The sequence below is a fragment of the Melanostigma gelatinosum genome (assembly GCF_949748355.1).
Source record: "Melanostigma gelatinosum genome assembly, chromosome: 21".
Taxonomy (NCBI): domain Eukaryota; kingdom Metazoa; phylum Chordata; class Actinopteri; order Perciformes; family Zoarcidae; genus Melanostigma; species Melanostigma gelatinosum.
Window position 1 is genome coordinate 7,618,696 of NC_136654.1, and position 25,408 is coordinate 7,644,103.

The following is a 25,408-nucleotide window of genomic DNA, read 5'->3' on the forward strand; positions in this document are numbered from 1 at the left end:
CAAGAGGAAGTAGACAACGGTGATGGTGTACCAGAGCTGGCCTGTGAAGATGAGAACAAGCCTGATGAGGGAGCAAAGCAATTTAAAAGTCAGATGTCCGTCTGTGAGGAGTTGTCAGATGACGACAGAGACTTCAAGGGAGACCCAGGCTTTACTTCACAGCATGTTGAATTACAAATGGCCTACGACAAAAGTGTCATTGAGTCTGAGGATCAGTCGTTTGTTGTCGAGCAAGAGCATGTGATGGCTCATAGAAGTGAGAGGGATAATGTTGAGGATGCAGAGGAGGAGGAGGAGGAGGAGGAGGAGGAGGAGGAGGAGGAGGAGGAGGAGGAGGAGGAGGAGGAGGAGGAGGAGGACGAGGACGAGGACGAGGAGGACGAGGACGAGGAGGATGCTGTCATTGGGGAAGATATTGAGAATGAGCACACAAACAACCAGACAATAGATGAAGCGCCGGAGCAGGAGGACACCATCAAAACAGTTGCTGAAGAAAGTCAAGAAGAAGATATTTTAACTCAAAATGTTACATGCAGCGAAGAAGTCGTGCAGAATGCTAAAACAGAGCTCCACACAGCTGAATTCCCAGATGCGGGACAAGTGGATGTGGTTGAGGACGCTGATGTGCAAACCAACACAAGAGAGGTAGATGATGACGAGACAGAAAGCCATAGCATGGTGATCAAGCAAAAACCTGATGTGACAACGAAACACATTTCAGTAGATGAGGGACTTTTTGAGAAAGATCAAGAAGAAGAGGAGAGGCTCTTCCGTGAAGTAGACAACGAAGAAAGTGCCATGGAAAAAGCAGGTACAATGACCTCAGTTGCGGTAAAACCTGAAGGCGAGACGCGACAGGAAATGAGTGGAGCGTTTAACAATATTCCCCTGGGGATATGTGAAGGCCGGCTTGTTGTCTCGCAGGAGCTAAACTGTCCAACTGGTGAGGAAACACAAGAGGGAGTTCCTGAGTACAACAGTGTGCCTGGGCCAGAGGACAATACAACACAAAGGTTCCTGGAGGAAGGAGATTGCGAGGAAATCCAGGGCAGCCAATTACCAGAAGAGGTGGAGAGCAAAGAGCCGGAGAGCCTTCAAAACAGTGGCTGTGCAACCGGTGCTGACTATTTACTGGTGACGGAGCATATGGAAGAGGAGCAAGAAAGCACGCGAGATGTTCAGAACAGCTTTGATGCTGGATTGCCTCAAGAAACAGAGAAACCACTTGTCGAAGCACCAACTCAAGAATCAGGACATTTATTTGAGGAAGAGGAAGGAGAACTACTGGCTGACTCAATGAAGACGGGCATCGAACAATTTGAGTCAGACGTTGGCTTTACAGAAGAGATCGATAAGGCGGCAAAAGAGCCGCAAGATGGGTCTGAGGAGATTTTGGTTGAATATGACATCAACGAAGGGTTATGTGATTCCAAAGTAGCTGATGCTGCTGGACGTGGCAGTGAGACGACAGGAGCTTTAACAGCAGAGGAAACGTTCCACAAGGCTGAAGAACAGAAGGCGACAGAGACACGCTTCCTTCAGGAATACGTAGATGCCCTGAGCTCAGAGCAAAACAGCGACGTGACTCCTAGTTTACTGGAAGACCTAACTGAATCTGGATTCCTCAGACGGCACGATGAGACAGAGACTAAACTACTAGAAGATGTAGAAATGCCAGATGCCGGGATAGATGTGGAAGAAACAGGTTGTGAAGTTGAGCAGTTTGCAGCAGAAGATGAAATGCAGAGCAAAAATGAGAGGGCGATTTTACATCTGCAGGTAGTGGGACTGGCAGAATCTGGATTGTCTCCACCAGTTACGTCACTGGAGACGAGAAATCAACAGTCAGACGAAGCACTTGAGATGAGCGATGAGATGTTAACAGACTCTGAATCGGCTGATGAAGCAAAGACGGCAGAGTCCGAACCCAAAGATTTGGCTTTGATTTCAAGAGAAGACGTGGCAAAGCATGTGACAGAGTCGGAGGGGAGTGGTGCTGAAGAAGCGGTTTGCTCATTCGGTGGACGTCAGGATGTGATCGGTGAGGAAATCCTCGACTTGTGGCTACAGACGGCTTTGTCAGAGGACAACGATGGCATACAACAAGAAGTAGGGCCGCAGCCTGGACAACAAACAGAGCCATCCAATGAGGAGCGAGGTGAAATAGCATCAGTGTACACAGAGAAGGACAAAGAGCAGCTTGTGGAGTCAAGTTCAAGGGAATCTGAATTAGTGAGGGACACAGAAACATCTTCATCAACATTAGAGTCTGGATTTTTGGACCAGTCTCTCTGTGAATGGGGAGCTCATAACAGTGAAACTCAGCTACCGATATCAACTAGCAGCGGGTCATTTCAAGGCATATATGACACGTTGGCTATTGTGTCAGAATCAGACATCTCTGAATTATCTACCCAACAACCTAACGCTGAATCTCAGGATATATTGATGGAGGAAGCAGCTGAGACCGAGCAATGGTATCTGAAAGAGAAGGAATCATTCTCTGAGTCAGGATTTCACCCTGATTCAGAAGTCCCATCACCAGAGGCCAGCCATCTGAATCAGGAATCAGATAAATCACCTGAAAAAACCGACAAAGAAGAGGTTGAATCGGCGGAGACTGAAACTGGATCAGAGAAAGAGATCGATGCTGAGGTATCCGACCGGAAAGACACTGAAGAAGCAGAAGCTAAGCCACCGACAGAAATGAGTTCTCTATTCGAGGTCGAGAAAACAAAGGCTGAAGATGAGCCTCTTGAGGTGACTGCGTCTGACTCTCCGGATGAAATCAAACACACAGAATCAGGACGATCTAGATCTACCTCAGAGGCGTCGTCAGAGGATGAGATCGTGTTGACGGAATCTGGTTCACAAGGCGACACCTGCACTGAATCCGAGAGGAAGTTGCCCTCAGTGGACGAACCCCAGCCCGGGTGGTCAGAAGATGTTGCTGAATCATTACTTGGGCTAAACAGGGCTGACGTGGCAGGACAGCCAACGACAAAGTCTGAAGATCAGATGGAGGTATTGCTTCTAAAATAACATATTTAACCGTATAAAAACATCTTTTTAAATCATGAATGAAACCAGGCTTTCATAACATACAGATGGTGGGAATTGAGTTGTGTTTGTAATTGCAGGTGGACAGATCTGCGCTTGACTTCACTCCGCAAAGGGCGAGAATTTTTGTTAAAAACCCTCGTGTAAGGCGACCCAAAGATCCCCGCTCCCTTCTACATATGCCCTCATTGGATCCCACACCCTCTCCACAGCTGTCTGCCAAAGTCCCCACAGGTGTGCCTTTGGGAGGCTTGGGCTTTCGAGTAAAACTGCCTGGTAGGTCACTTTACGATGAGTGGAAAGCCAGTACCTTGAGCCTTTTATGTCCAATTATTTTTAATCTGTAAAGGCTGTCACACTTTTTTTTGTTTTAGGGCTTGGTGCAGGATTTCCTGTTTTAAAAAAGACACAACGGGTGGCGAGAGATGAAAGTAGTCCAAACACCCTCTCACAGGTATTATTAATAATCTTCGAAAATCACTTTTCTCTTATGTTGAGGGGTATATACATTATTAAAATGTAACAATATCAACAGGACACAAAGCCAGAAGAGACGAGTGACACTCACACCCAGGATGAGGCACAACACAAACCTAAATGGATGCCACCAAGACAGCCAGGGTAAAAAACAAAACAGTCTACGAGTATTGACATCATAGTATTCAACACAAAATATAGGCATCTTGTGCGCAGACATTTTCTGATTCTTAGTTTTCTCCTGTGTCCCCAGATTTGGAAACCCACTTCTGTCCGAGCTGAAGACCAAACTAAAGAAAACCACAAAAGAGTGAGAAGATGAATTGTGATGCTTTGTATGAATTTAAATATATGATGCAAATTGATACATTTTTCGTGTATTTATGAAACTGAACACAGTGATGAAATGTCCATTAAGTCAATTATTTGCGCTATGTTTTGTAATAAAGTTGAACTGAAAAAAGAAGTGGAATTTGTTTATACACTGCATGAACATGTGCATGAAGTGGGGACTTTGCTGTGTTTTCAGCAGACACAAGTCTCAAATCTCGCTGAGGTGCAAAAGGACAAAATAAACTCTTGAAGTCCACATTGACGCTGGTTGTGTTGTTGACTTAAGTGCTGGTGGAAAACTTGAAACCACAGACAGTTTGAATGTGCTCAGAACCTCACAATATTTCCATTTTGCAGCTCACAAAGCCACCTGGACATGTTTCAAAACCATACTATGTATTTATTTATTTATTTATTTATTATAAATTCATTTTGGAATTCACTACAGCAATTAGTTTTTTTTAACCTTGCAGTGTAAATAAATTACATGAATGTATTTAATCTTAAAATGTAGTTTTATCCTGACAGTAGATGGCAGTACTGCTCCATCGTAAGGACATCCCTCTCTTAAACTCACGAAGAAGAAGCCTTCCGCTGTGATTGGTTAGAATGATCCAATAAGTGTGAGGAAAGCTGGTGACGTTGTTTGAACCAAGAGCGGCGCAGACTGACGAGCAGTTTGGTCGGGCAAAGTTGTTTCCGTTCTACCAACTAACGTTACCAAGCTAATGTTAGCTTAGCCTCGTTCCTGACTGTCTTATACGCCTCGAGCACAGCGTAACTAACGTTACTGGGACCTCTCAAGGTGAAACGTCAACGGTTTCTTCGACCTGCCATGTTGTGTGTGTTAGCAGCGCTGCCTGTGGTCCTTCTTTTAGTCGGCTGACATTGCGACATTATTGAATATAGCATCGTAATATGTTTTCTGCCTCTCGAGACTGAAGGTAAATACATCATGTTCATCGTCACAGTGTGCGTCGCCCTTCTAGTGATCATGGTGTGTGGTTCACACCGGTCAGCGCATAGTCATGGCTTTATCTTTTATAATGAAAGAAAATACAGTTTGTATTTTTAATTGTATTTTGTACCCACTTGCTATATTTACAAGTCTGTACATTTAATTATGTTGACACTAACATAATCCAGTTCTAAAGCCAGTTTGATATCAGAGCTGGCAATAATTGTGACATTTTCCTGATGTAATGTAAAATTACTAAATGTTCTGTGTTGATTAAATCGCTGCAGGCACAGAGGGTCTTGGTGGACAGCTGGAAAATGTCTTTTGGGCACTCATTAAATGGCCCGGATGCTCATGTGTGCAGCCTGGATGAGGAGGTCTTGCCAGAAATTACCCTCCTTGATGATACATGTGATTCCCCTCTTCCTGGCAGAATGCCTGCTACACCAGTCACAGCTGAGTCTATGAACGGCAGGTTTACCTCTCTCCAGCTGTGTTCCTCCACCGCTGAAATACCCTGCCCCCAGGAAAAGACCCCGGATCTTCTCAAATCTAATTTGAGCAGCCTCAAAGCGGAAAGTAAGACTTTCAACGCCAAACCTTCTAGACAGAATGGCACAATAATGTCGGAAACAAGCTCAAGTGACTGTGCTGAAGAAGACAATTCTGAAGTCCATAATCCTGAACTGTCTAAACATAATAGTACAACAAGTACAGACTCTAATGATAAGATGTTTGATCCCCCTGAGAGTATAAGTTATCCAGAGCAGTGGCTGGAAGTCCGATACTATCCAGAAATTACTCTCCTTGAGATCACACGTGAATCAGAGTTATTATCTTCTATGGAGGCCACACAGGAGAGTGTTTTGGAAAACAGTATGCCTTCACTGGAGCACAGTGGATCAAACATGGCAAAGAGTCAAACATCAGCTGAAGAAACATCTGATAGTCATCCTTCTAATGGTACTACCGACATGAGCTCCTCGAGCGTTGTGTCTGTCCGGTGTGCTGCATCGCAGTTCTCTACTTCCGACATGCAGTGCAACACTAGTTCAAAGAATGTCACCTCGGAGCTTCATGGTGAACCTCTGGTGACCTCGAATCCTGTGGAAGCTAACGATGAAGAGCCGCCTGCCAGCCACGATGCCGAGTTGTCCAGCAAGGAGACACGACCAAGCCAAAAAACATCTGGGTCTGTGAACGGCACATTGACCTGTCCTCAGAATTCCTCCACGGATTCAAACACCCCTGCTCAAATACCCTGCCCTAAGAATACGACACTGGATCTTCACCCGTCTAATGAAAGCAGCCCCAAAGCGGCGAGTGAGGCTACAGGTCAGGCTACTTCAGTCTCTGATAACGCCCCTGAAACTTCTCTGGTTATTAGTCAGAATGTCTCCGCTGTGAAGGCAACCGGTTCATCTGCTGTGTGGAACACCACTTTTGAGAGACGTTCTCTTCAAAAAACCTGTGCCAATAGTTCTTTAGGGGATGCTGGTGCTGCAACCAGTTGCCTCCAAAACACTTTCGATGCTAAACCTCTTCGGCAGAACAGCACGATAACTTTGTCAGAAACGAGCTCAAATGACGGTCGCCAGAACACTTTCGACAAGTCCACTCCTCTTAAGGGCTGTGATGCAACAAGTAGCCCGAAAGAAAACAATTCTGTAGCCCCAACTCCAGAACATAATGAGCCATTTTCTAGGCCAGACCCCAATACCAGGATGGTTGACACCCCTGAGAGCGTGTCTGAAGTTAATCCAGCTGTTGAGGAGGCTTCTGGAGCTGGCCAACATGACACTAAGGATCAATCCCAATCAAGTCTGTCTTTGACAGATGGTCTCTCCGACACTTTAGGCCATCAAAACATTGATGTGGAGAACAACACTTCAAACCCATTCAATTTGGATGACACCCGAGATTTAAGGGCAGACCCTTTGATCACTTCAACACCAATGACAACCTGTAAAATCTTAAGCGTAAACACTCAACGAGAGGGCGGCAAAACCACAGCGGCACAGAAAAGGCTGTATGGTGATGGTCTCAGGAAGCCAGGTCATCAGCTGCCATCGGATGTTCCATCAAACATCGTCTGTGACCGAAAAACATTCTTGACGCATACAGCTGCGAAATCACATTTGCCTCCTTTGAGAGCTGCATCCCAGCTGTTGAGAGACAAGACAGGCTCCGCACCTTCGGGGAGGTTTGACGCGTTGACGTCAGGCCTGCCCATGAAGAGACAGAGAGCTCAAACTGCTCCTGGTGCACCCCAGGTAATAGGATTTGAACGTTTTTTTTTTGTAAACCACTAAGTGTACAAAATGTTGATTACATTGTGTTTAATGGAATTGATCAAATGAACTCAATTGACAATGTCACTGGAAACTACACACAAGCATTGATTGCATGTACTCTGTTGATGACAGCCTCTGTTCTTGTGTATTTAAGACCACAGGAACATCAAGCTCTCACAAGTTGCGTTCTTCAACGACAGGTAGGCAGCGTGTGTTCGTTAGTAGTTTCGTTCTTTATACATCTTGAGGGTAAATTATTAGAAGTATGACATGAGAATTGTCAGCATCTGTGCGCTTTATGAGCGATTGTTACTTCAGCTTTACTTTTAGCTGCGTACAGTATTCACCGTCTTCCCTCTGTGCTGACATTAGGATCAAAGCAACCCAATTCAGGCTTGCAGAGACCTCAGGTAAGCGGCATTCCGACAGGCATCCAGAGAGCTGCAACCGGTCTCAGGCTGCCATCAGTGAGAAACAACGCATCGTTTCACGGACTCCGTGGACCTACAGGTACTCGTTCAGTGGTCAGACTGTAAGAAAAATACATGCATGTAAATTCAAGTTTAGTCTTGCTGTTCCTTCGTATGGTATTTCTACACAGCTGTATTCCTGAGCCCCAATAATAAACAAAGTGAACAAACAAGATGATGAATTTGAATGTAATTGTTTTGTTTTTTTCTCCCTTTTTTTTTTTTTTTTACACACAAGCAGCTGCTAACCCTGTGACTTCACAAGCAAAGAAGCACCCCCTATCTAGAGGTGATTCTTTTCCAGCAGGAGCAAAGAGGAAGAGAATGGGTAAAAAAAAAAAAAAAAAGCATTCAGATATATATTTTTAAGCATTTCAAAGACCTGCATGGTTAGTATTTGCACAAAAGCTGTGCAAAAACTGTGAACCCCTATAACTAAAACTGTACAACCGTTTTTATGATGGTGTTCAAAACCTGGACTTTTCTGAGCTTCTTAAATATGAACTCACACTTTTCCCTCATCCTTTCAGATACGCTCGCCAGTACTTCTGCTGAAGTGTCAACATCTTGCAGTGCGGTTAGCAGAGCTAGAGCCCTGAAACTGCCCGCGAGCAGCCATAGAGGTCTGCTAACTAAAGCAAAAGGTATTATTAAGTATGCTGATAGCTATAATTACACAGTGCTATAAGCATATCATAACACATGAGTATAATGCATGATACAATATATGGGCGTGATAGAAAGTGGTAACTTCCAACTGGTGTCTGGATAGTATACCATCACCACATAGCATTGGCTGGGGGAGAAGAAGTAATGTAGGGAAGCCGTACATCAGGAAGCCACCTTCACTTATCCAAGTCTGATGTACAGACAATAAAAAGTAGAAGATAAAAGATTCCTTGTCTTCAGTAATATGACTCAAATTGCATTGCAGATTGTGCCAACTGCCTAGTGCTTGAACAGCAACTCGAAGAGAAATCAGCTGAAATAGAGAGACTCAAAGAAGGTAAGTCCAGTTACTGTAGTTTTATCTGAATGAAGTTTATTAATAATGACTTCAAAAACAACATGCTCCAATGTTCAAGATTTAAAGAAATGTTGGTGCCTTTTAACAATCCCTCAGGTGACTTTCTGTATCAAATAGTTTCCTCAGTAATGACGTCCTATGGGTATAGGTGGACTCTGTCCCAGGTTGGCTTAGTTATGTAATGTTCTTACTTCCAAACTGAGGGTTTGTTTTAGGGAAATTAAGTGTTTAACTCATTGGTTAGGATGCAACAGTGTGGCTATTGTGGCTGTAACGCTGTTAGAGTATTAGTAGTGTTAGTAATCCAAAAATGCCACCTTCTCGTCTTGGTGTTTCTTTAGTCTGGTCTCATAAATGTATCAAGATACCACTTTTTTATTTTTTTGTCCCACGTTTGAAGTAGTTAATGCCATTATCCATTTTTCTTCTTTTTCCAGAGCTGCTGAAGTAAACGAGAAGAATGCTGATTTTAATTTCATTGTATTACATTTTTCCACTGTAAATGTGATATATAATATAATAATAATAAAGGACAATGCTGAAATTAAGATACTGTGTGTGCATATTGCTATAATCCGGCTCCAGCATCATCAAACACTGAACGCCTCAACCTCACACATCGTATTTAAGACTACCCACTGACCAAATCCACGTTTACGCACACAGTCGAACAAGGCAGACGTCACAAAGTGTACCCTTGTATATAAATGAATCATCCTCAACTCGGTTGAGAGTCTCCCCGCTATCTAAAGACAACACAGCTAACTAAGCGCATCCCTAGTCCTCGTGCAGCTACTCGTGGTGGGTCTTTATGCACTGAAGACTGGTTTAGCAGAGCGACGAGTGAGCTAGCAACTCTCCTTAAACCACGGACATCCCAAGCAAGCTTCAACCACGTTCGCCACAGCACTACCCAAAATCAGCTCAACGAACCCAAAGGGGAACGTCGCTAAGGGCCCGCTTCTTACTCTCACATATGCATCTGTGGTATTTGAAATAATATTCTGGGAATTGTCTGAAGAGTTCATTGTGTTTTGTAGTTCATTATTATCTTCTTTGTTACAAATATGGGCTCACATATTAGATGAATATATTTACGTCTGGTGAACTTACTGGTTCGCCCGCTGGATGGCAACATAACGTGGGCCTGTTTCTGTCGTAGATCTGCCGTAAACCGTACCTCTGTATCCTACTTCCGTTCCTGAATCAAGTGCCCGGCAAGGCTCACGCACGCCTTTTATTTGTGACCACTTTACAGCAAAACTGGATTTTAAAACGATTCAAAGGAGACAGACAACCCGCAAGATAACTTTCACAAGGACGTAGGTGAGTTTGTCTCGATATTTTGATTTAATTACGGATGATTAATCTGTGCTTTAGTTTATTTAGGGAACGTAACCGGCTACACATGCGAGGAGGCCCCTTCGCTCTCTCGGCTCTGCTAGCGTTAGCTTAGCAACAACCCCTGCGCCACGTTAGTGTTCACAATGTCAATCTCGCAAATTAATATGTTGTGGTATTTGTTTGCGTTTTGTGGGTTTTGATCAAACGCACCGTGTAAAACGTGTAGCTGCAACGAACGTTCGATGTTTACTTTAATTGGCTTATTGTGATCCATCTGTCTAACGTTACGCGAGTTAGCTTAGCGAAGGTTGTCGTTGCAGAGCACGTAACGTTACACACCGTTGAGGTACAGGCGTTGGTGGCTAACTGGCGTCTGCACCCATCCACGTCGACTTTTGTCTGGGAAAAATGCACAAACTGTTGAATTAACTTTAAAACAAATGTCATGTCAGCCCTCAAAGTCTTAAATGTGTGACCTGTTGTCCACTATTGAAGCTGACACTCGTTTCTTATTGGCTAGCTAACGTTAGTTGTTACGTAACGTTAGTGACGGAGTAGAGTTAGCTAACGATGGCGAGCCAAACAACAGTTAGCTTGACGATGCGACAGAATAATCTGTGGCGAGAGAGAGAGAGCAACAAACTGAGATGTAATAACTTGTTTTATTGTTATTCAGTTAACACCCGTGATTATGTTACCATTCGTGTATTTTACCCAACAGACGTTACTGTAATGTGAATTCCTGGAAGTACCTTTAAAAAAAAATGAAAAAGGCGCACGATTTTAATATCCCTGAATGAACAAATCGAATTGACATTTTTTAGGAAATTTAGTTTTGATGCAGATCTGACAATATGAAGATAAGCAGTTATTCTGCAACACGTATCATGTAGCACATATTTTTAACAGATCAGGTGCAATAACTTTATTATCATTCCTCACATATCTAATTGTGTCTTCACAGATTGACCGTTTCCTTCAGCAATGTCTCGTTTCTTCGCCACCGGGTCTGACAGCGAGTCAGAGGAGTCCTCATCTGCTGATGAGATCACCCCTAAAGCACCCGGAGGAAATTTAAAGCAGTCAGTACAACTTAATCCTGTAATCAGGACTCAAGTTCTGCTTTTTGTGGTGATCTCACCCATGCATATTGTTTTCACAGGTCGTTACTGCTTAGTGATGATGAGGAGGACACCAAGAGAGTGGTGCGCAGCGCCAAAGACAAAAGGTTGGTCTGCTATCTTTTCAAGCAGCATATCTGAAAAACTGCACAGGTGCTCTTTATGTATTCATTCTTGTATTTCTTAGGTTCGAGGAGTTGACCAACCTCATCAAGACCATCCGAAATGCCATGAAGATTCGTGACATGTCCAAATGTCTGGAGGAGTTTGAGCAGTTATGTCGAGCGTTCCTCAAAAGCAAGACTATAGTGGACAAAGAGGGTGTCCCCCCTTTCTATATCCGTCTTCTGGCCGACTTGGAGGACTACCTGAACCAGGTCAGTAGCTCAAAGTTAAACCACAACTCAAAAAATACCACCGATGTGATTTTACAATGTTTTCTTTGCTCTGCCTGCAGTAAACAAAGCCTGTTAACCTTGGTTAATGCAGTCTGACACAGTTAATATCCACGTCCCCACTTTTCCAGTGGAGTAGAAATGATCAACATTATTTTCTTTCCAGCTTTGGGAGGACAAAGAGGGCAAGAAGAAGATGAACAAAAACAACGCAAAAGCCCTCAGTACCCTACGTCAGAAGATCCGCAAGTACAACAGAGAGTACGAAACAGAAATCGCTTCATACAAGGAGGTAAAGTAGGAAACGTTCTACAGAAACACACAGAAAAATAGCTGTTTATGGGATGTTAACTACAAGTCTAGACTAAAGTTAGAGCGGGGAGGCTTTTTTAAATATAACATGAATCTGTGTGTGATAAAGTAAAAGATTAGCGCTTGCCGATCATGCATTGTCGCCACATAGGTGCTGGCCAGTGGCCACCTTTCAGACTGTGGCTGTGCTGGGCAGCTTCCATGTGTGTAAAAGGTAGAAGTAACATCTCAATTGTCTTCTCTTTCTCTCCGTTAGGACCCACAGGAGTCTGCTGATGAAGAGGAGGAGGAGGAGGAGAAGGAGGCAGGGGATTCTGGTAAGCTTGTTGTTTGTGCAGGTGTTTATTTTTAAATCACAAGAAACTGTAAAATATATAAACACGCAGGTGTTCATTCTAACAAAGTAGATCGGGGAAATATGTTAGAAAAGTTTCATGGCCTCCAAAAGTCACAGAGAAAGTCTTTAGATACCCGAAGAGAAAAAGGTTGCCACATATCAGCCTTTTTTCATTCTGTGCTTAATGCTTTTGCAAGCATTAAAAAAGTACCTGTATCACAGGTGAGCATTTGAATGTTAAGACCTCATTGATTATATTAAATTAGTGCAAGCGTCATTCATCTCTAAAATTCATCTTGGTTTTTGTTATTCAAGGCTCCTCTTCTGATAGCGAGGGAGAGGGCGATGAAGATGGCGTGTCAGCCACGGCCTTCTTAAAGAAAAAGCCCGAGGTCGTCCCAGAGGCCAGCAAGTTCCTCAAGTCTGCTAAAGGATCCGGGGTAAGAGGCCAGCAAACCATACGAGCAATGAGCAACCTGCTGCAAAATTCTAATGTGCCCCACCCCCCCGACAGGATGAGTCTTCTTCTAGTGATGATGACGGCGAAGAAGACTGGGGCTCAGACACTGCAGACAGTGGCAGTGAGAGCTCGGATGGCGGCGAGGGAAAGAACGCTTCCCTGGCTGTGGTCTTCCTCAAGAAGTGAGTCGTCCTTTCTGGATACTTTATAAAAAATGATATTAATAACTGACAGATGAAAATGATGGTAACTTGCAGCCCCAGCAGTAAGTAAACCAAAGCAGGTCAAGCAGTTGCTATCCCTCTTACAGTATCATGTACGTATACTTACCACCACACTCTGTCTGTTCTCAGGACCCAGGATGGTGAGAAGAAGTCCGGTGGGAAGAAGAAGAAACTCAAGAAAAAAGAGCGACTCGAGGAGGAGGCGGAGGAGGAGGAGGGGGTCGAGGGAGGCTGGGAGAAAGTGAAAGGGGGCGCTCCTATGGTAAAGGGGAACACTTGTTCAAAAGTCTTTATCCATTTACTGCTGATGGAACAATAGACTTTTCATATATCAAATATAATTTTGTCTCAGGGAATCAACATATTTAGTCAATATTGATGTTGTGTGCTATCTTCAATCTGTCAGGAAAAGCCCAAGATGTTTGCCAAAGGCACAGAGATCAACGTACCGGTGGTGGTGAAGAAGCTGAATGAGATCCTGCAAGCAAGAGGCAAAAAGGGCACCGACAGGTAACATAGCATCATTCACTAAAGCTCCACTTCAATAGAAAATATGACTCCGCATGTTGTTCATAATAATGATGCTCTTTTTTAGGTTTTTATACTCTTGTATATCTGTCATTTGTCCTTGCAAGTGTTACAAGTCACAAGGAATTAAAAGGCTTCGTACACGTGACACTTACAATATTATTAATCGGTGCAGAATCTATTAAAAGATGATGTCACTATTATGCGGATTGCATTTCCTCTGACCTCTTACCCCACTCCCCTTTTCTCCCTCTAACAGGGCTGCACAGATTGAACTGCTCCACCTTCTGGCAAACATCGCTGCTGAGAATAACTTGGGCCAAGGCATCCTGGTCAAGATTAAGTTCAACATCATCGCCTCCCTGTATGACTACAACCCCAACTTGGCAGCCTTTATGAAGGTAGGAGACTTCTTTTTTTTAATTATTATTATTATTTTTTTTTATATACTTTCTGTTAAATTCAGAGTTTGTACCGGGGGAAAAAGTAAAAAAGAAAACATTGAAATTCCTCCTAGTATTTGATTTGTAAATGAATCATTCTGACTGTTTGTCCTCAGCCTGATATGTGGAAGAAGTGCCTGGACTGTATAGATGAGCTGCTGGACATCCTGTTTGAACACACCAACATCTTCATCGGGGAGAACATTGCAGAGGACAGTGAGAATCTGATCATCTCAGACCAGGTATCCCGTTTTCAGTTTTTTCCCTTTCTGGTATTTTTAGATGACGCTTGTATGTATGAGCTACATATTATGGGGATTGTCTGCGTTGTTTTAATTCATGGGGAGTCGTCATTTGTCTTAAACTTACATGGAAATGTTTAATCTTTTACACAAACTAATATTTCTTGCTTTATTTGTGTTTGTCAGCCGTTTAGGGTGCGCGGGTGCATCTTAACGCTGGTAGAGAGGATGGATGAAGAGTTTACCAAGATCATGCAGAACACCGATCCCCATTCACAAGGTGAGCTATACCAGAACAAAGACACAAGTATGGTTTTTAATTGAGTACCGTCATTGTAGATGTTTCCAAACTGCTCTTTCTAGTAGCTCATCGCGCTCTTCTCCACTTCTCCTCCAGAGTACGTCGACAATCTGAAAGACGAGGGACACGTCTGTGGCATCGTCGACCGGCTGCTCGACTACATGGAGACCAAGGGCAGCACAGAGGAGATCTGCCGCATCTACCTCCGCAGAATCATGCACACCTACTACAAGTTTGACTATAAGGCTCACCGACGCAGCCTGGGCCTTCAGGGAGAGACCAAGGTAAGGAAAGCACTGGAGTGGCACACCGTCTCTCTGTAGATGTGTTACTGAGGGTGTGATGTGCCGAAACGTGTCTCTCTGTCTGCCGCGAAGTCCGAGCAGGACCAGGAGGAGAGCGAGGGGGAGGACAGCGCCGTGATCATGGACCGCCTCTGCAAGTTCATCTACGCCAAGGATCGCACCGACCGTATCCGTACCTGCGCTATCCTCTGCCACATCTACCACCACGCTCTGCATTCTCGCTGGTACCAGGCCCGCGACCTGATGCTCATGAGCCATCTGCAGGACAACATCCAGCACGCTGACCCACCCGTACAGGTAGGCAAACGGTGTTCATTTAGAGTTCATAGATGTTCTCTTATGTAGCGTTGCATCGAAGTACATATCTTCTCTCTCGTCTAGATCCTGTACAACAGAACCATGGTGCAACTTGGCATTTGCGCATTCAGGCAGGGCATGATTAAAGACGCCCACAACGCCCTGTTGGACATCCAGTCCTCTGGCCGAGCCAAGGAGCTCCTGGGTCAGGGCCTGCTCATGAGGAACATGCAGGAGAGGAACGCAGAGCAAGAGAAGATTGAAAAGAGAAGACAAGTAAGTCTTAAACGAGCAGCAAAGTTAAGACCAAGATCATCTGCTGGGTGTAATCTGGCTTTGCTGACTAAATGTGATACTGAAGTTTGATGAGACAGAAGACCTCTGAGAACCACTTTAGTACGACTCTTTGGTCACAGGAGCCGTTTTGGGCAGAATCACTGAATTGTTGCTCATGTCAAGCATGCAAACAAGTCACCTTTTGGTGATAATTGCCGTTTTGAATCCAAAAACAGTTACCTGCGTGATCCGTGCAGATCAGATGCATTTTTGAAATTGTGAGGCGCAGAACGCTTCTTACCAAACGCGTCTCTCTGCTCTGCTAAACGTGCGACTTCCATCCAGAGACAAATCCTGAGGTTAACACAACAAGCAGATTGGCGAGCTGGTCCGTCCCACGTCGTTGTATAATTTATGTTGAGGCAATATTGAGGCTCAAGGGGAGGTCCAAACTGAAGACATCATCATACCATTGCCTCCCTTCCAGGTGCCATTCCACATGCACATCAACCTGGAGCTGCTGGAGTGCGTGTACCTGGTGTCTGCCATGCTGCTGGAAATCCCCTACATGGCCGCCCATGAGTTTGATGCCCGCCGCAGGATGATCAGCAAGCAGTTCCATCACCAGCTCCGGGTGGGAGAGAGACAGCCACTGCTGGGTACGCAACGTGTCCCCTAAATACTTGTTACACCACAATGTTTAATCCGTAGAGACACCAGAGAGGATCACTGTCGCTCTCTTTGCCCTCCAGGACCCCCAGAGAGCATGAGGGAGCATGTGGTGGCAGCCAGCAAGGCCATGAAGATGGGAGACTGGCGTACCTGCCACTCCTTCATCATCAATGAGAAGATGAACAGTAAAGTGTGGGACCTGTTTCCTGAGACGCAGCGAGTACGCGAGATGCTCGTCAGGTTAGCACACACCATTCTTTCCATAAGCTAATTTAAAGTCAAATCATTCAATCTTATCCAGTTGCTGTTGTGACTTAAATTGAATTATGAATTATCTCTTAATCATTTAAGGTTGTGTTTTCTGTTTGTAGGAAGATCCAAGAAGAGTCCCTGCGGACTTATCTGTTCACCTACAGCAGTGTATACGACTCCATCAGGTCAGCACGTGATGCCACTGCACTCACGACTAAAGTATTGGTTTGTGTGGACCAGTGTGCCTTCAGCTGAAGCCTCGGCTTGTATCCACTTGGTGCAGAAATGGCTCTAATCGGCCATTACACTGCCTACTAGTGTTGGTGCACAGTCACTAAAGATCAAGCAACGCTCAATTTGATCTCAGCATGAGAATTTGTTCTGTGGAAAGAATAGTGTTTCAATTGTTGTCTCTGTCCTCCAGCATGGGGACGCTATCTGAAATGTTTGAGCTGGAGATACCCACCGTTCACAGCATCATTAGCAAGATGATCATCAACGAGGAGCTGATGGTAAGCCTGCGTTGCATCTTTACGTGCATAAACTTTGTGCAATTGTTTTTGTGTGTCCTAAACATTTTCTGTCCTCTTGCCAACAGGCGTCGCTCGACCAGCCCACTCAGACCGTGGTGATGCACCGCACTGAGCCCACCTCCCTGCAGAACATGGCCCTGCAGCTGGCTGAGAAACTGGGCAGCTTGGTGGAGAACAATGAGCGCGTCTTCGACCTCAAGCAAGGCATCTATGGAGGATACTTCAACAGAGGTGAGTTTGGATAGCGCGCTTCACTGTATGAAAGAGATGCCATGTACTGTTTACTTCCACCCTGTTTGTCAATGAACAATGAGGAACATTAAAGGGCATCTTTAATGCTATGAATGCTGTTCCTGGAACAGCTCTTACGCTGTCATCATTGTTTCTAACTGAGCACTTTTCAACCCCATAATAATAACTGGTTGTTCTTTGCGTTACAGATCAGAAAGGTGGCTACCAACAGAACAAATCTTACAACAGAGGTATGTTAATCCGGGGGTTGTCAACCTTTATGCACACACGTGTTATGCCTTAATTACCAAAGTATATATTCTGCTTACTCATCACAATAACACACAATGTATTCAGTCATATTTCCTCACCAGCATTTTTTTTATTTCATCCTCCTATTTGGCGCTCTGAGGCCCACTCGTGCTTGAGAATATCTGTTAAGTCACACTGAGGTTGCACTTTGGATGCAAAAAAATGTTCTGACCACATGATGACCTTCCCATGCCAGCACGCCTTCATTCATTGCTGCGTTTAACGGTCGCTTTCGTGATATGATTTGTAATACGTTAAAATGTACGGTTACGGGTTGGGCTATGTCCGAACAGGAAAAGTTGATAGTTTTTTCTAACGGCTGCACTGGGAAGCGGAGCGAATAGAGACTGTGGATATGTAATGTTGTCAAAGCTATTTGACCGTCCAACAAGCAGTTCTGAAGAAGCCTTCTTGCAGCTGTGGCTCATTTTAAATTTTAACATTTGGAAATGTGTGCAAACCATTAAAACAATGTAAGATTAATTTAATTGCTTTTTGTCATTTAAGTCCTGACATGTGGACGCTTGTAGATACTTGTGGTTTCCTCTTTGCGTGTTTACAGATCAGAGAGGTGGTTACCAGAATAAGGGAGGCTACAATCGAGGCGGCTACAGAAACCAAAACTATCAAGACGGCCATCAAGACGGCCACCGAGGCGGCTATCAAGACGGCCACCGAGGCGGCTATCAAGACGGCCACCGAGGCGGCTATCAAGACGGCCACCGAGGCGGCTATCGAGGCGGCCATCAAAGCTATCAAGACGGCCACCGAGGCGGCCATCAAAACCACCAAGACGGCCACCAAGATGGCCACCAAGACGGCCACCGAGGCAGCTACCGAGGCGGCTACAGAGGCGGCCATCAAAACCACCATGGCGGCGGCTATCAAGGCGGCTATCAAAACCATCATGGCGGCTATCAAGGCCACCAAAGCAACTACTGAGCTTGAACCGTGTGGTTTTCAGTCTCTCCACCTGAACTAGTCTCCATTCCATAACAGTAACATCTATCTGGGTCTCTGTGCTCAACACTTGGCTATGAGCTGTTCTCCTTCATTTGACTCAAAACCGCTTTCAGTTGATGCTGAAACAGCTGAAAGTTTTTGCAGTAAAAGCCCCTCCCACTGCAACTGCTCAGTGTGGTATTTCAGTACGGCCAACTTCTTTAGACGAGTTTTATGGTTATTATAGCGGATACAAAATAGTATAATAAAGGCGTTGCAGTGTGGCTGGCTTGTGGCTGTAAGTTCAGTGATTGTTGACTTATCTAATAAAAATTGCAACAATGAAACGGCAGTTGACGGTGGTATTTATTTCAATTTATTTATTTGTTGCTTCAAACACTCAAAAAACTGCTTTTGTTGTTTGGACATGTTTTTAATGACGTATAATGTTAATTGGCTTTCACCAACGGTAGTTTGACAGCAGAAAACATGAACGGTAAATCAGTTTCTCCGATTTTAGGAAAATGGCCTCTATTTTTAGAAAGTGTTTTGTATGAAGTAGCTTCTAGGTGATCAGGCAAAGTATTGACAGCATTAACAGTTTACCAGAAGTTTAAAGTACTGTTTCACCAGCAGGTGAAATGAAAAGAAGTATTTCATACATTTTCATGCTTTACTATAAAACATGTAGTGGCAACTACTTTACATGTATTTTAACAAATTATTCTTCAAAATTGATTCAAAACACATTGTTGCAATAATTGTCTTCATCAGCATACAGAAGGTTATGGCTTTCTCGTGACATGGCTTTTAGGGTATTGCAAACATAAGAATATTTAAGTGTGCATGGATTTTAACATGAATTTGTTCAATTGGCCAACTGTTCCCACGTTGATTCTTTATTCTACACCATTTCTTGATTGCGAACCTCACGAGTGTGTCCGGTGGCTCGGCACCAATGCCTCTTCATTGACCCCCTTTGGGTGATGGGCTCAGGAGCTTTCTGCAGTAATCAGTACTATACTTGTTGCGTACAGGAACTCCTCTCCTCATCGGCAATGTCTCGAGGCTGATGCAACATGCAGTGCCGTTGGGTTCTGCTAAGCCCTTCAGGTTATCTTGATACAATCTGGACAGGAGACTCATTTTAATTCAAGGTGTGAAGGGGGTTCCCTCTGTGCAGGTGGCCTATTGGCTGCCTCCCCTCAGGCTCAGTCTTCTGTAGAGCTCTTGCCTCAGCAGGTCCCTCTCTTTGCGAATTCCCTGCAATACGGTGTGATTCTCCTGAGCCCGACGCACCAGGTAGGGGAGCGTGTCGTCCACTGAGCCGTATGGCATGGACTTGTATACTGCATAACCCTCCTTTGCTGCAGGAAAGGGGAGAGAGAGAGAGTATTTTAGCATTTAATTCTTGCCCAGATTAGTTTACATGAAGAGAGGTTGGATGGGCAGAGCCGCTGGCCTACAGCTGAAGGTTTGCAGGTTCAGTCCCAACTCTTACAGCTCACCCAGTGTGAGGGAGACGTGATCACACATGCCCAGCAGCTGGCCGAAACACATTGAGCCTCCATCCTTGTCCATCCCCAACTCTTCCATTCTGAAGATGACACACACAATAGCTACATCATCGCACCATGAACCTTCTTTTGACGTGACATCTGTGGAGTTCCCCTTTTCAGAGAAGAGGGAAGCAGAGGAACCAATTCATGTTTTCATAGCACGTGGTCTAACCGTTTGGCGGCTCTTCTCACTGACTCCTCGTTGTGAGTGGCGACTATGATCCTGTATCGCTCAGGTTTCTGTGAAATGGCTTCCAGCATCACATCCAGTGAGCCGTTGTAACTGCACAAACACAAGTAAGTAGAGGAAACGTGTTGGGCGTCAAGTTCACTGGCAGAGATGATCCTAGTAATTTCAAAAGAGTGCTCCAGAGATGAAGTATTTTTGACCACTTCCTCTTTTCCACCTGTCATTAGTGTCCTCCCAGCACTGGTGGACGGGGTCCAGACGACCCTCGTTCTCTGCCAGCTTCCTCTCTTTGTCCATGTAGGCGCCTCGTACCAGCTTGACCCCCAGACAGAAACCCTCATCGTTTGACAGCCGCAGAGCTTCTAATAGGACAGACCTGGACTCCTGGAAGACACGGAGAGGGGAACAACTGATAACGTAAGAACATACTTCGTCTTATTAACTACGCTATTTCGTTTAACTTCAATACATTTGTAAAAAACATATTTGCCTTGAGGTAACACTGATATGTGTTCCAAATCCAGGCACCATCTTTGTTGAACTTCTTCATCATCGCAATGGTGACAAGAGAGAGGGCGGGATTCATGTAGGTGTACTCTGCATCAACCAGGACTCTGACTTTGTTTACGCTTGCCTAAAATAAAGTTGTTTAAGATACGAAGTTCAGAATTACAAAACGATGTCACTTTGATGCAGTTCTCCCATGTACAATGCATTTCCTTCACAGGTACCTCTGCTATTTTGTTGAGTCTCTGCAGGCCACAGAGGAAATGGGCAACTTCACTTTCATTTAAACCAGGGAATTTGATTGGCTGAAAGTTTCAGACAAAGGTCAGAGGTCATTTAACATTTCATTCAACAGAATCACCCTCATCTACTCTGTAAGTCTTCGTATATGTAAACTTGGGCAAAAGGGAGATATCTGACCTCTCCATCCATAGCTCTGACAAGAAGATTCAGGTCATACGGTTGTTGGGTGATGAGGGTTGTGAGTTTCACCTTTACACAAGCAGTTCAGACTTGTCAGTGAGGAAAATGACACCGTGTGTACACACTACACCAAACATTCAAATGTGTGTTCTTATCTTTTATTCCCACATATTTCAACTATGCAGCTGTTGTTTGACCTCAAACAGCTGGGAATATCCCAAATGTGACCAAAATAGTCAGAAAAGTCATTTTCTCTGTTGAAAGATTTTGCATTTGAAAATTAACATTTCTTGCGCAACATGTAATTTATACTGATAGCAGCAGTTCAATGGAGAAGTCGTTTCCTAACAACGATGAGGAAACCGTCGCCTTACACACAGCTCCGGGCTGAGCAGAGCTGTGATCTTCAGCTGCATCATCGGGTCTTTGCGCCAGGCATTGCTGTGTGAGAGCCGCACACATTCCAACATGGTCTCCATGTTGTCGTCATATCTCTTCTCGCTGGTGGTGACAATATCGTTTTTAACACACCAGAGCATTTCACTTTTAAAACAGCAGTTTAAAGGAAATGTTGGTTTTACAGAGGAGCCGAGGTGCAACATGTCAAACAGAGAGACTTTATAAATCAGCACTGACTTTGCAACAGTAATCAAATTAAATAATTAGCTCTTTTAACAGGAACAAACAGGTCCCATGACCAGACTTTGTCACAACATAAGCATTGTGGAAAATCACCAACAAGGTCTCCACCACATTGTTGTATTTTGAAAATAACTTAGTAACAAGTCTCTGCCCTCCTTTGTCCATGCAGCCTTGAGTCGGGGTTGTGACAATAGGATTATTTTACACCCTGTTCTCTTTATTTCCAAACCACCAAGTGTGGTACGTGCACAATAGACCACAGGAGGACACGTGTACAGTAATGTGAGCTAAGTCAGTGTAATTGCCCAAAAGAGGAGCATGCTTGAGAATAACTAGTGCATCTCCTCTCTTTTTTCTATCCTCTAATTGTCTTTGAGCAAAATCAGCTTCCAATTACAATGTGAAATGATGTTTAGTTGTTAGTCTATTTTGTCACGCCTGAGCACACTGAGTTATTCACGATTCGTCGTACCCCGTGCTCTCTCCCAGATCCTCCTCGATTGGTACCGCCAGCATGGGCCTCAGTCCCAGCACGCTCATCTTCTCTATGGATTGAGAGATCTCACTCTCGTTCTCACCGGCCACAAACTGGGCATACACGGTGGGCCGCAGCAGCAGGGAGAACACCCTCCTCCCCAGGAGGGTGCGCCCCACTGACATCAGCTGTAAGAAGAAGAGAAGAAGAAGAGGAGCAAGCGATGGAGAGGAGGACGGGGATTCATGGCGTGACACAGACTCAGTGGTGGAATGTGACGACAGTAAGTAGATATACAACTGTAAAGTACTTGTAACTGACTTGAGTCTTTTTTTAATTTCATGCCACTTTCTACTTGATAATCCCCAGGACAGAGAGTCTATAGAACTATGTGGTGTCCTTGATAACTGTGATCTGACTCAGCATGTGACAGGACCCACCCACAACAGGGGGTACACTCTGGACCTAATCATCACCAAAGGTGTACACATTTCCAAGGTCGCTGTGACTGATGTTGCACTCTCTGATCATTTCTGTGATTTCTTTGAGAGTGCAATCTCCTTGCACACAAATGTCCAAACCAAGGTTGTGACAAAGCGTTACATCTCTGAAAACACCAGTGAACTATTTATTCAGAAGTTCTCCTCCACACCAGCCCTCTCTTGCCTCTCAGTCAATGAGCTTGTAGATGGCTTCAATTTTAAATTAAAAAATATTATTGATGCCATTGCACCCACTAAAGTGACGGTAGTCTCGGGTAAGCAAAGATCTCCTTGGAGAAATGCTACGCTGGTCAAAATAGAGAAACGAGAGTGTCGGAAAGCTGAGCGCAGGTGGCGAAAAACTAATCTCCAGGTTCACTGTGACATCTATAAAGAGAGACTTCGCAATTATAATTTGGAACTTAGAAATGCAAGGCAGTCATTCTTCTCTGACATCATAACCAAAAACAAGACCAATACACGCGCCTTATTTGCTACCGTCGATAGGCTAACAAACCCTCCAGTGTCGGTAGCTGCTGAACTCCAATCCACCTGGGCATGCAATCAATTTACCTCCTTTTTTACTGACAAAATTCAGAAAATTAGACAAGCAGTCAGTGCCGCCACACCAACCACAGGATATGTGTTGTCCCGATCTCTGAATAACATCCATTCAAATATCATGACACAATTTCATTCAATCGACCGTAGAAGCCTAGAAGACATTATACTACATCTGAAGTCATCCTCCTGCTGCTTGGATATTCTACCAACACACTTTTTCAAAAATATTTCAAACTGCATGACCACTGATCTCTTACAAATTGTAAACACATCCCTTCTCTCAGGTGTCAGGTGTCTCACTTTCCTCCAAATAATAAAAAAACTCACAAACTCAATTCTTACCTTCCCACAGTTGTTCACAAGCACCGGGAAGGAACAGAGGTTGAAGATGCCCAGAGCACGGAGCAGCTCACCCAAACTCTTCACCCTGAAGGCACCGGGCTCCTCAAAGGCCAGAGTCGCTGAGACAAGGTCAGGCTGCTTGACCGCCGCTGTCCTGGACGCCCTGGTACCCAGCAGCCTCAGCGACAACAGGTGAGGGAGTGAGGGACGCGAGCGAGACATCATCATCCCGGGAAAGGTTTGTATGTTTGTGTTTGTTTCTCACTGACTCAGCTTGCAGGTTGTGACAGGTTTGGTGTGAAGTATGAATCTCCTTTTGTTGCACCGGTTGTTTTGAAGTGTGTATTGTACTGAGACTGTATCTGGGGTTTGTGTGTGTTGGGTGTCGTATGATCCGTAGTGTCAAAGAGACATGATCACCCTTACTGCATGGTTGACATTGAATGATAATTGGTATTTGAAACAAAGCAGAAACAAAACAGCCTTAAAGTACAGTACAATTTGAATTGCATGACACGTTTGAAATTGACAATAAAATTGAAAAAATATCGCAACACCTTACCCTACTTCCCAGAAGTGACTCGCTGAAGACCTGAATGATAGAAAGCTATGCAGGTGCGATTTAAAGGTTTGCGTAACCAGTAAAATTCATCCTCTTTGGACCAACCCACTGGTTAATGGGTGACTGAATACAAACAGACATCTGAGCATGAACCCAAAAACCATGGTTGCTTCAAAATGGACTTGAACAGCTCTCTTTGTAATGTTTAAAAAGCATTTGTCGTGTTAGATCTGACGTTTTTGCGAGAAGCTTTGGAATACATTCGGCTGTAAAAGCCAATTCTGTGATGAGGCGTTCAGATAGTAATGCAATCAAAGTGGGTCAAGTAGCAGAATTCAACCGGTTGCATTTATAGTTATAGCTACAATAATGTTGCCTTTTTAACAGTGAAACAGAGCTAAAGTTGTGATCCATTCGGGGTGTTGCAATAAGGCTCTGTAAAAATGCCTGACATTAAATTAAGGATTTTGTAACAGGGAGAGAAGTGTATATATAACAAATGCTCTGGAGAGGTCAGATCTGGGGGGATGTGGCGGTTAAAGCAGTCTGGAGAGGAAATGATTAACTGCTGCACATGGCAGACCGACCCACTGCTGAAGTCAATGTGAGTCAGACCTTGGTATTTTTTGACCAAAGATAACTGATGCGGCACAGATGTTGTACAACGCCAAGATTACCGATTTAATAATCTGATCACCTTAATTGCTTGTGTTCGTGTGTGTGCGTGTGTGCGGGGCAGTGAGTTGAATCCATACAATCATTGGAATCTGTCGTGAATCTGAGTTGAAGATTACTTTTATCTGAAGCAGTTTTGATGAAGAAACACACACTGTTTGTGCAGGTAAAAGCGATGAAGAGCTTTGAAATGAGTCAAAGTACTTCCTTTCATCAAACAGAAGAGAGAGCGAGAGGTCAGAGCGGGAGAAGAGTGATTTTGACAATTTGTCTAGATGGTACCCAACAGTTTCAAAGAAAAGTTTGACATTTTGGGAAATACTGTGATTAACTTTCAGAAACGGGGGCTAGCCTGGCTCCAGCATCTTTAAAACCCACGTAATAATGCATCATGTCTCATTTGTTACTAAAACTGAGGTGTAAAAACATCATGTTGTGGTTTGGCGGGAGTTGCCGCTGGTTTCTGGTTTTTGATTAATTCTGCGAACCAATTTCAGTTATAAGCCCCCTGCAATTACTATTAAATGTATTTTTAGTAGCTGCCTGTTACCAATATGTGGCTCTTATGTGTCAAACATTAGCTGGCCGTGATCCAGCAGCAGAAATGTTTGTGTCAAGGATTCAACTGTAGAGCACAAACAACCCGATTTATCAATATCTGGTTGAACCTTTGGTCTTTTTCATGAAGTCAATCCTCCATAGAGGAAGCTGCATCACAGAATCTGATGCGTCAAACATTTCACTACTCCAAAGTTAGCAAACGAATCGCTGGCAAAACTCTTGAGCCGCTCGCTCGTAGTTTGGTATAGTAGGCTCTAGTTTGCAGGTCCCCGAATTTTAT

General features: G+C 44.2%; 4 protein-coding genes across 6 annotated transcripts; 3 read left to right on the forward strand and 1 right to left on the reverse strand.

Moving 5' to 3' along the window:
• The first annotated feature begins 413 nt into the window (after window positions 1–413).
• LOC306795063 (uncharacterized protein) lies at window positions 414–4,043 on the forward strand. The gene is made up of 5 exons (XM_079293405.1): window positions 414–3,024; window positions 3,141–3,336; window positions 3,435–3,514; window positions 3,596–3,681; window positions 3,791–4,043. The coding sequence occupies exons 1-5, from the start codon at window positions 676–678 to the stop codon at window positions 3,849–3,851; spliced, it is 2,772 nt and encodes a 923-aa protein (XP_079149531.1). The 5' UTR covers window positions 414–675; the 3' UTR covers window positions 3,852–4,043.
• Window positions 4,044–5,856: 1,813 nt separating this feature from the next.
• Window positions 5,857–9,167, forward strand: LOC306795366 (uncharacterized protein). Of its 2 annotated transcripts, none has more exons than XM_079293860.1 (7): window positions 5,857–7,101; window positions 7,277–7,322; window positions 7,495–7,632; window positions 7,831–7,920; window positions 8,123–8,236; window positions 8,527–8,598; window positions 9,057–9,167. In XM_079293860.1, the coding sequence occupies exons 1-7, from the start codon at window positions 5,863–5,865 to the stop codon at window positions 9,068–9,070; spliced, it is 1,713 nt and encodes a 570-aa protein (XP_079149986.1). In that variant the 5' UTR covers window positions 5,857–5,862; the 3' UTR covers window positions 9,071–9,167. The 2 variants fall into 2 exon arrangements, with proteins under 2 accessions (XP_079149986.1, XP_079149987.1); XM_079293861.1 differs by having other exon boundaries at window positions 7,834–7,920.
• A 640-nt stretch (window positions 9,168–9,807) lies between these two features.
• eif3c (eukaryotic translation initiation factor 3, subunit C) lies at window positions 9,808–18,486 on the forward strand. Of its 2 annotated transcripts, none has more exons than XM_079293044.1 (23): window positions 9,808–9,945; window positions 10,928–11,045; window positions 11,126–11,191; window positions 11,272–11,461; window positions 11,646–11,771; window positions 12,048–12,108; window positions 12,444–12,568; window positions 12,643–12,770; window positions 12,942–13,074; window positions 13,219–13,322; window positions 13,600–13,741; window positions 13,900–14,025; window positions 14,212–14,305; window positions 14,423–14,610; window positions 14,704–14,928; window positions 15,013–15,204; window positions 15,692–15,863; window positions 15,957–16,116; window positions 16,248–16,313; window positions 16,553–16,640; window positions 16,727–16,892; window positions 17,102–17,143; window positions 17,767–18,486. In XM_079293044.1, the coding sequence occupies exons 2-23, from the start codon at window positions 10,948–10,950 to the stop codon at window positions 18,144–18,146; spliced, it is 3,072 nt and encodes a 1,023-aa protein (XP_079149170.1). In that variant the 5' UTR covers window positions 9,808–9,945; window positions 10,928–10,947; the 3' UTR covers window positions 18,147–18,486. The 2 variants fall into 2 exon arrangements, with proteins under 2 accessions (XP_079149170.1, XP_079149171.1); XM_079293045.1 differs by having other exon boundaries at window positions 9,845–9,941.
• An 848-nt stretch (window positions 18,487–19,334) lies between these two features.
• Window positions 19,335–23,555, reverse strand: prodh2 (proline dehydrogenase 2; the record flags this gene model as incomplete). Its single annotated transcript, XM_079294041.1, has 10 exons — window positions 19,335–19,513; window positions 19,655–19,743; window positions 19,878–19,988; window positions 20,113–20,279; window positions 20,386–20,529; window positions 20,627–20,707; window positions 20,823–20,894; window positions 21,200–21,326; window positions 21,940–22,130; window positions 23,331–23,555. The coding sequence occupies 10 exons, from the start codon at window positions 23,553–23,555 to the stop codon at window positions 19,335–19,337; spliced, it is 1,386 nt and encodes a 461-aa protein (XP_079150167.1).
• Between the last annotated feature and the right edge of the window lie 1,853 nt (window positions 23,556–25,408).